Source organism: Eriocheir sinensis, chromosome 69 (assembly GCF_024679095.1).
Source record: "Eriocheir sinensis breed Jianghai 21 chromosome 69, ASM2467909v1, whole genome shotgun sequence".
Taxonomy (NCBI): Eukaryota; Metazoa; Arthropoda; class Malacostraca; order Decapoda; family Varunidae; genus Eriocheir; species Eriocheir sinensis.
Genome location: NC_066577.1, coordinates 3,225,346 through 3,235,941, shown reverse-complemented (window position 1 = coordinate 3,235,941; position 10,596 = coordinate 3,225,346). Strand labels below are relative to the sequence as shown.

Sequence of the window (10,596 nt, the reverse complement as noted above, 5' to 3'; positions counted from 1 at the left end):
CAAGGGAGTCAATGAAGTATATACCGTAATGGCATATTTGCTATTTGAAATTAAAGCTTGAATCACAGGGTTTGAGGTAACTATATAACTCAGTCTCGTTAGTTAGAGTATTTTGTGATATTTTGCGTAGATTTGCTTCAGTTCTTATTATATATTTACAAGGGATGTATAGTGGGGTACCGCTTTTATATTTAATTAAGCTAAAATTACATTGAGTTGACTGTATGAACTCAGTCTCGTTAATCAGAGTATTGTGTGCTATTTTTCATTAACATTATTTGCTTGTTATTGATCGCCTTGCTCTTTGTGGCATGTGAATGACCCGAGATAGAAGATAATGGCACCCAGCTTTTTGAAATTGCAGCGTGAATTAAACGGTCGAAGTCATATATATAAACTCGTTCTCCTTCATTAGAATATTTCGTCGTATTTTCCATTAATTTGATCCATTTATTGAGTATTTACAAGCCATTCTTCCATGATTTGACGGGTGAGGTTCAAAAATGGCAGACAGCTATTTGAAATTACAACGTGAATTAAAGGGCCTAAGTCAAATATATAAACTCATTCTCCTTAATTAGAATATTTCATCGTATTTTCCATTAATCTGATCCATTTATTGAGTATTTACAAGCCATTCTTCCATGGTTTGACAGTTGGGGTCTGGCAACACTGCTCCCCCAAGCCCGTTATTGCCACCGTGGGCCACCCTTATCGCCATCATTATTATGTACCGTTATTATCATTATTACGGCCGGTACTATTATTATTATCATTATTAGTGCACGAAAATTTAACATTAGTGTGGCCGCAGTACGCGTGTCTTTGTTATGGAAGCGGTTAGGAGCTGCTGCTGTTGTTGTTGTCGTTGTCGCTGTTGTTGTTGTTGGCCATTTAAATCTGTGACGTCACGCGCGTCCATGGCGGCGGCACTATTATTATTATTATTATCATTATTGTTATTAAGACTATTATTATTAACACTATTATTTTTATTATTATTATTATTATTGGTGGTAGTTATAATAGTAGTAGTAGTAGTAGTAGTAGTAGTAGTAGTAGTAGTAGTAGTAGTAGTAGCAGTAGTAGTAGTAGTAGTAGTAGTAGTAGTAGTAGTAGTAGTAGTAGTAGTAGTAATAGTAGTAGTAGTAGTAGTAGTAGTAGTAGTAGTAGTAGTAGTAGTAGTAGTAGTAGTAGTAGTAGTAGTAGTAGTAGTATAGTACGTAGTAGTAGGTATGAGAGAGAGAGAGAGAGAGAGAGAGAGAGAGAGAGAGAGGAAATAAATAAATTAAGTAAGGAAGAAAAAAAGAGAAACACTACCACCAGGCCCATAAATCTACTCCTGGATATATGCCCACAACTCCTACGAAAGGTCAAAGAGAGGGTCAACCGGGTTCTAATTAGGGTTTCTTCAGGTTCATGGTACAGAGGAAGGGTCACACTACCACCAGGCCTATAAAACTAGTATATACTCCTGGATATGCCCAGTGCATGGCGTCGCGAGGGTTGCAAGGCGCCCGGGGACGAAGTTATGGCGCCCCCCTCCACCCCCCGCGCAATAAGGATAAAGGTGAAGTGAGGGTTTTAACTGACAGTTGTGGGGGTTACTAAATTTAATATGAAATCAAGAGATACATGTAACTCATTTTTATATTATAGTTCTATGTTTCAACACGACCGTTTTCCAGATAAACTCAAAACAGCTAATGATGATGATGAAAATAATTAGGTCCATACAAATACATTCAATAAGTGAATTGTTCGTAAAACCTACTGTTTTTAGGTTCACTTGCCTGCTGTTTGAAATACTGAACTGTTAAATGTGTCATAAATTATGTTTATTATATTTCTACATGTGTTTTTCTCGCCTTTACTGCTGCAAATTGGTCTATTATTTCATCGAAGTTGATTTTATTTATGAACTCCTGTTCCACATTATGTATATAGTAGAGTCAAGCCGGCAACCCTTCCTGCCCCATGCACTGCTGCACGAAGGTGAGACAATATAAGATTCAACTTACTGAAGGACCGCTCACAACTACCGATCGATACTAGCGCGATGGTTTGCAATATCTGAAGACAAACTCGAAGGTTGGAAGAAGCGCTTTCATCGCCATTCTGTACTATAAATTAAGGGTATCAGGACACCTCTCCTCCCGAAATTAACCTCTGATTTTGGACACTCCTTTAACCTCTGTTCGGGAGCAGTGAGTAGCGGGCCTTTTTTTCTTTTTTTTTCTTTGCGCCCTTGAGCTGTCTCCTTAGCTGTAAAAAAAATAATAATAAAAAAGTGACGCAATTCTGTGGCGTTGTGATCGTGACGTCATCTCGTGTCTTGAGCAACATTTTCCAATCACTTGCATCGAGCAGTCCTTTAGCATCCAACAGAACGCCAAACTTGGAACCTAAGTTACGTATATCTGATGAACCGTTCGGCTATTTCAGTTTGCATTCTGTCAATAGTACCTTCCAGCAATCATTACATCGTATTTTCTGCTCACAAACCCACATCTTCAGTAGTTTCACATGGCAATTTTTTCTTTACCCTGAGTCGTCTAGCAATTCTAAAATTCCAAGTATCACACTTTGGCGCCCCCTAAAAGTGCTTCGCCCCCTAGCCCCCACCGCCCCCCCCATCGCACGGCACTGGATATGCCCACAACTCCTACGAGAGGTCAAAGAGGGGTCAGTCGGGTTCTAATGAGTGTTTCTTCAGGTTCATGGTGCAGAAGAAGGGTCACACTACCACCAGGCCCATAAAACTACAGTATACCTGGAAATGCCCCAAACTCCTACGTGAACTTGGGCGCCGACATTTAGTAATACAGCCATGCATAGTGTGCGTGTAGGTACAGCTGCTGAAATATCCTTAATTAGCACCATGAAGCTGAACAGGTATGAGGTACGAGACAGGTGCGATATAGTAAATATAAATAGAAGCCGTGATGAGATAGGCCTATATCAAGGGGGCGGACACTCGAGATTATAAGAAAGAGAAAGAAATTTAAGATAGAAAAAGAAAAAGAAAGAAAGATCGGAAGGAAAGAATGAAACAAATAAAATAAAAGAAAGAAGGAATGAAAATTTGAGAGAAAAAGGAAAGGAGAGAAAGAAAGAAAGAAAAAGAAGGAAGGAAAAAAGGATATATATAAAGAAAGGAAAGAAAAAATGATGAAAAGAATTAAAATGAAGGAAAACATGAGAAAAGGAAAGAAAGAAAGAATTAAAATGAAAGAAAATATGAAAGAAGGAAAGAAAGAAAGAATTAAAATGAAAGAAGGAAAGAAAGAAATAATTAAAATGAAAGAAAATATGAGAGAATTGGAAAGAAAGAAATAATTAAAATGAAAGAAAATATGAGACAAGGAAAAAAAGAAAGAATTAAAATGAAAGAAAATATAAGAGAATTGGAAAGAAAGAAAGAAAGAAAGAATTAAAATGAAAGAAAATATGAGAGAATTGGAGAGAAAGAAAGAAAGAAAGAATTAAAATGAAAGAAAATATGAGATTTAGAAAGAAAGAAAGAATTAAAATGAAAGAAAATATGAGAGAATTGGAGAGAAAGAAAGAAAGAAAGAATTAAAATGAAAGAAAATATGAGAGAATGAAAGAAAGAAAGAATTAAAATGAAAGAAAATATGAGAAAAGGAAAAAAAGAAAGAATTAAAATGAAAGAAAATATGAGAGAATTGGAAAGAAAGAAAGAATTAAAATGAAAGAAAATATGAGAGAATTGGAAAGAAAGAAAGAAAGAATTAAAATGAAAGAAAATATGAGACAAGGAAAAAAAGAAAGAATTAAAATGAAAGAAAATATGAGAGAATTGCAAAGAAAGAAAGAATTAAAATGAAAGAAAATATAAGAGAATTGGAAATAAAGAAATAATTAAAATGAAAGAAAATATGAGAGAATTGGAAAGAAAGAAAGAATTAAAATGAACGAAAATATGAGAGAATTGGAAAGAAAGAAAGAATTAAAATGAAAGAAAATATGAGAGAATTGGAAAGAAAGAAAGAATTAAAATGAAAGAAAATATGAGAGATTTGGAAAGAAAGAAAGAATTAAAATGAAAGAAAATATGAGAGATTTGGAAAGAAAGAAAGAATTAAAATGAAAGAAAATATGAGAGAATTGGAAAGAAAGAAAGAATTAAAATGAAAGAAAATATGAGAGATTTGGAAAGAAAGAAAGAATTAAAATGAAAGAAAATATGAGAGAATGAAAGAAAGAATTATAATGAAAGAAAATATGAGAGAAAGAAAGAAAGAAAGAAGAAATATGGAAAGAGAGGATGAACTAAAAGAAAGAAAGAAGGAAGGAAAAAGAAAGAAAGAGGGAAATGAAAAAAAATGAAAGACGGAATGAAGGAAAGATGACAAGTTCAAAAATGCTCCCTGATGTTCCTCCTCCTCCTCCTCCTCCTCCTCTTCCTGCCTCTTCCTTCTCCTCCTTCTTCTTCCTTCTCCCTAAAATACCCCAAATAAACCACAATAAGCTAAATAATGGAGGAAAAACACATAACCTGGCCATTTCAACCTTCCCGGCCCTTCCTCCTCCTCTTCCTCCTCCTCCTCCTCCTCCTTAATTCTTCCTTCTTCCACAGGCAAATAAATAAAGAAAAAACAGGTAAATAAGCTAAATAAGAGATAGAAAACACATAACCAGTGATCATTTCAAATCTCCCTCCTCTCCTTCTCCTCCTCCTCCTCCCCCTCTTCCTCCTCCTCCTCCTCCTCCTCCTCCTTAATTCTTCCTTCTTCCACAGGCAAATAAATAAAGAAAAAAACAGATAAATAACCTTAATAAGAGATAGAAAACACAAAACCAGTGACCATTTCAAATCTCCCTCCTTTCCTCCTCCTCTTCCTCCTCCTCCTTAATTCTTCCTTCTTCCACAGGCAAATAAATAAAAAAAACAGATAAATAACCTTAATAAGAGATAGAAAACACAAAACCAGTGACCATTTCAAATCTCCCTCCTCTCCTTCTCCTCCTCCTCCTCCTCCCCCTCTTCCTCCTCCTCCTCCTCCTCCTCCTCCTCCTCCTTAATTCTTCCTTCTTCCACAGGCAAATAAATAAAGAAAAAAACAGATAAATAACCTTAATAAGAGATAGAAAACACAAAACCAGTGACCATTTCAAATCTCCCTCCTCTCCTTCTCCTCCTCCTCCTCCCCCTCCTCCTCCTCCTCCTCCTTAATTCTTCCTTCTTCCACAGACAAATAAATAAAAAAAACAGATAAATAACCTTAATAAGAGATAGAAAACACATAACCAGTGATCATTTCAAATCTCCCTCCTCTCCTCCTCCTCCTCCCCCTCTTCCTCCTCCTCCTCCTCCTCCTTAATTCTTCCTTCTTCCACAGGCAAATAAACAGATAAATAACCTTAATAAGAGATAGAAAACACAAAACCAGTGACCATTTCAAATCTCCCTCCTCTCCTTCTCCTCCTCCTCCTCCTCCCCCTCTTCCTCCTCCTCCTCCTCCTCCTTAATTCTTCCTTCTTCCACAGGCAAATAAACAGATAAATAACCTTAATAAGAGATAGAAAACACAAAACCAGTGACCATTTCAAATCTCCCTCCTCTCCTTCTCCTCCTCCTCCCCCTCTTCCTCCTCCTCCTCCTCCTCCTTAATTCTTCCTTCTTCCACAGGCAAATAAATAAAGAAAAAAACAGATAAATAACCTTAATAAGAGATAGAAAACACAAAACCAGTGACCATTTCAAATCTCCCTCCTCTCCTCCTCCTCCTCCTCTTCCTCCTCTTCCTCCTCCTCCTTAATTCTTCCTTCTTCCACAGGCAAATAAATAAAGAAAAAAACAGATAAATAACCTTAATAAGAGATAGAAAACACAAAACCAGTGACCATTTCAAATCTCCCTCCTCTCCTCCTCCTCCTCCTCTTCCTCCTCCTCCTTAATTCTTCCTTCTTCCACAGACAAATAAATAAAAAAAAACAGATAAATAACCTTAATAAGAGATAGAAAACACAAAACCAGCGACCATTTCAAATCTCCCTCCTCTCCTTCTCCTCCTCCTCCTCCTCCCCCTCTTCCTCCTCCTCCTCCTCCTCTTCCTGCTCGCTCGATACACAGGGCTGGCTGGTGTTGGTGGTGGTGGAGGTGGTGTTGGAGGCGGCGGTGGTGGAGGTGGTGGAGTTCCATATTATACCTATGCTATACTGCTGTCCACCACCCGCCATGGCAACCCAAAAACCGGTGGAGTGGGTGTCCGCCCTGCTGACCCGCTTCGAGGAGCAGGTTGGTGGTGATGGTGGTGGTGGTGGTGGATGGAGGTGTGTTGTGCTGCGGTGATGAATGAATGGAGGTGAATGGGAGGGACGGTGGTGGTGGTGGTGGTGGTGAATGTGTGTGTGTGTGTGTATGTGTGTTTGTATGTACGTGTGTGTGTGTGTGTGTGTGTGTGTGATGAATGAGGGATGGTGAATGTGTGTACGTGTGTTTGTGTGTGTGTGTGATGAATGAGGGATGATGAATGTGTGTACGTGTGTTTGTGTGTGTGTGTGTGTGTGTGATGAATGAGGGATGGTGAATGTGTGTACGTGTGTTTGTGTGTGTGTGTGATGAATGAGGGATGGTGAATGTGTGTACGTGTGTGTGTGTGTGTGTGTGTGATGAATGAGGGATGGTGAATGTGTGTACGTGTGTGTGTGTGTGTGTGTGTGTGTGTGTGTGATGAATGATTGGTGGTGAATGTGTGTACGTGTGTGTGTGTGTGTTGAATGAGTGATGGTGAATGTGTGTACGTGTGTGTGTGTGTGTGTGTGATGAATGAGTGATGGTGAATGTGTGTACGTGTGTGTGTGTGTGTGTGATGATTTTGTGATTGTGAATGTGTGTGTGTGTGTGTGTGTGTGATGAATGAGGGATGGTGAATGTGTGTACGTGTGTTTGTGTGTGTGTGTGATGAATGATTGGTGGTGAATGTGTGTGTGTGTTTGTGTGTGTGTGTGATGAATGATTGGTGGTGAATGTGTGTACGTGTGTTTGTGTGTGTGTGTGATGAATGAGGGATGGTGAATGTGTGTACGTGTGTTTGTGTGTGTGTGTGTGATGAATGAGGGATGATGAATGTGTGTACGTGTGTGTGTGTGTGTGTGTGTGATGAATGATTGATGGTGAATGTGTGTACGTGTGTGTGTGTGTGTGTGTGTGTGTGATGAATGAGGGATGGTGAATGTGTGTACGTGTGTGTGTGTGTGTGTGTGTGTGTGATGAATGAGGGATGGTGAATGTGTGTGTGTGTGTGTGTGTGTGTGTGTGTGATGAATGAGGGGTGGTGAATGTGTGTACGTGTGTGTGTGTGTGTGTGTGTGTGTGTGTGTGTGATGAATGAGGGATGATGAATGTGTGTACGTGTGTTTGTGTGTGTGTGTGTGTGTGTGTGTGTGTGTGATGAATGAGGGATGATGAATGTGTGTACGTGTGTTTGTGTGTGTGTGTGTGTGTGTATGATGAATGAGTAATGGTGAATTTGTGTGTGTGTGTACGTGTGTTTGTGTGTGTATATATATGTACGTGTGTGTGTATGTGTGTGTAGTCTTACTTATATGAATGAATCTCTCTCTCTCTCTCTCTCTCTCTCTCTCTCTCTCTCCAAACAGTTTATAAGGTCAAAATATATCATGAAGTTCAATTGGGTCGGGTCACTATTTCCCTTGACCTATGCTAACCTAGCCTACCCTTGCCTTGCCTAGCCTAACATAGCCTTACCCTGCCTAGCCTTACCTTATCTGAACTAACCTAGCCATACCAAACCTACCCTAGCCTTGCCTAGCCTAACATAGCCTTACCCTGCCTAGCCTTACCTTATCTGAACTAACCTAGCCATACCAAACCTACCCTAGCCTTACCTAGCCTAACATAGCCTTACCCTGCCTAGCCTTACCTTATCTGAACTAACCTAGCCATACCAAACCTACCCTTGCCTTACCTAGCCTAACATAGCCTTACCCTGCCTTACCCTACCTTAGCCTTACCCTGCCTTGCCTTACCTTATCTGAACTAACCTAGCCATACCAAACCTACCCTAGCCTTACCTAAACTCACCTAACCCAGCCTTACCCTACCTTAGCCTTACCCTACCTGGCCTTACCTTATCTGAACTAACTTTGCCATACCTAATGTAACCCAGCCTTACCTAAATTCACCTAACCCAGCCTTACCCTACCTTAGCCTTACCCTGCCTAGCCTTACCTTATCTGAACTAACCTAGCCATACCTAATGTAACCCAGCCTTACCTAAATTCACCTAACCCAGCCTTACCCTACCTTAGCCTTACCCTGCCTAGCCTTACCTTATCTGAACTAACCTAGCCATACCTAATGTAACCTAGCCTTACCTAAATTCACCTAACCCAGCCTTACCCTACCTTAGCCTTACCCTGCCTAGCCTTACCTTATCTGAACTAACCTAGCCATACCTAATGTAACCCAGCCTTACCTAAACTAACCTACCCCAGCCTTACCCTGCCGAGACTTACCTTATCTGAACTAACCTTGCCATACCTAACCTAACCCAGCCTTACCTAAACTAACCTAACCCAGCCTTACCCTACCTGGCCTTACCTTTTCTAAACTAACATAGCCTTACCTGGCCTTACCCTAACATAGCCTTACCTAATCTAAACTTAACTATCTGAGCTTTACCTAACCTAACCTAACCTTACCTAACCTAGCCTTACCTAACCTAGCCTTACCCTACCTGGCCTTACCTTATCTAAAGTAGCCTTACCGGGCCTTACCCTAACATAGCCTTACCTAATCTAAACTTAACTATCCGAGCTTTACCTAACCTAACCTAGCCTTACCCTACCTGGCCTTACCTTATCTAAAGTAGCCTTACCTGGCCTTACCCTAACATAGCCTTACCTAATCTAAACTATCCGAGCTGTACCTAACCTAACCCAGCCTTACCTAACCTAACCTAGCCTTACCTAACCTAACCCAGCCTTACCTAACCTAACCTAACCCATCCTTACCCCACCTGGCCTTACCTTATCTAAACTAACATAGCCTTACCCAAACTAACCTATCCAAGCCTTACCAAACCTAACCAAACCTAACCTGGCCTTACCTAACCTAACCTAGCTCAGCCTTACCCTACCTGGCCTTACCTTATCTAAACTGACATAGCCTTACCCAAACTAACCTATCCAAGCCTTACTGAACCTAACCAAACCTAACCTGGCCTTACCTAACCTAACCTAGCTCAGCCTTACCCCACCTGGCCTTACCTTATCTAAACTGACATAGCCTTACCCAAACTAACCTATCCAAGCCTTACTGAACCTAACCAAACCTAACCTGGCCTTACCTAACCTAACCCAGCCTTACCTAACCTAACCCAGCCTTACCTAACCTAACCCAGCCTTACCTAACCTAACCTAGCTCAGCCTTACCCTACCTGGCCTTACCTTATCTAACCTAACATAGCCTTACCCAAACTAACCTATCCAAGCCTTACTGAACCTAACCAAACCTAACCTGGCCTTACCTAACCTAACCCAGCCTTACCTAACCTAGCCTTACCTAACCTAACCTGGCCTCACCTAACCTAACCTAACCCAACCCAGCCTTACCCTACCTGGCCTTACTTTATTTAAACTATCATAGCCTTACCCAAACTAACCTATCCAAGCCTTACCTAAACTAACTAGGGTTGCACCGATAAGCAATTTGGCCGATTACCGATTAATCGGTAACCTATAATCGGTCGATACCGATTAATCGGCCGATTATTTAGAAATTGTAAATGTGATTAATCTTCATTAATTACTGGACACTGGTAGCACAAAGTTAAAGACATACCGTAACCCTCTTGTTTACAACTTTGTTTACTGCCCAACTGTCATCTCCTGTGTGGAGAGCAAATACTTCTAGTAATTTGTTACTTATAATTTAGCCTTGCGTTGTGGAAACATCCTGGTTTTAATATGTTAGAATTTGCCAGTTTTCTCGTTCTTGTGGTGATCCTGGATGCCACTAGAAATGGTACTGTCAACCGGGGTGACTTCAGACTAAAAGAGGATAAAAAGTTGACATGTTGATAACTCGTAGCCAGTTGCAACAAGCTGGAATACTGTAGTGTCAGAATTTGTCTCTTGCCTTATAGTTTTCGAACAAGAATGTTGTTTTCTTGAGACATGTTTCTGTTTTGAAAACAAGCACAATGTGTTTTTGAGATTTCGTAAAATTTACCCCCCCTGGAAAACTTCTTCTGGCAGGAATGATCTGCATTACACACAACATCAAAACTAGAGAAAACAATGAGAAACATGCTTAACTAGAACAGTTAGCATGATTCAGGGTGCTTAACATGTCCTACACACCTGTAAATGTCACCTGAATGGAGGCATGTCGAAAAATGGCTCAAAATGGGGTGACTTTGGACACCTAAATATAACTACACATTGTGGGGTGACTAAGGTGGGGTTCCCACCATTCCGTTTTCATGGATCCATTGACCGTCAGTGGCGTCATCAGCGGAGCCCGGGCCCCGTGTGGAGCCCGTCCAGAGATGAACTCGTTAACTTTTGGGTCCATAATGGCAGTGGTGGTGCCAGGCCAGT

General features: G+C 40.4%; 1 protein-coding gene and 1 long non-coding RNA gene across 2 annotated transcripts in view; one reads left to right on the top strand and one right to left on the bottom strand.

Moving 5' to 3' along the window:
• Positions 1-6,079: 6,079 nt before the first annotated feature.
• LOC126988383 (neurofibromin-like) overlaps positions 6,080-10,596 on the top strand; it is a gene marked incomplete at its 3' end in the record, with an annotated part of 36,840 nt that continues 32,323 nt past the window's right edge. Inside the window, 1 exon segment of the mRNA XM_050846449.1 lies at positions 6,080-6,265. Within this exon segment, the coding sequence (XP_050702406.1) occupies positions 6,179-6,265 (87 nt within the window).
• LOC126988384 (uncharacterized) overlaps positions 9,601-10,596 on the bottom strand; it is a 3,704-nt gene continuing 2,708 nt past the window's right edge. The window contains exon 3 of the long non-coding RNA XR_007741860.1: positions 9,601-10,596. This exon is cut by the window's right edge and continues 2,026 nt beyond it. This is a non-coding gene — a long non-coding RNA (uncharacterized LOC126988384).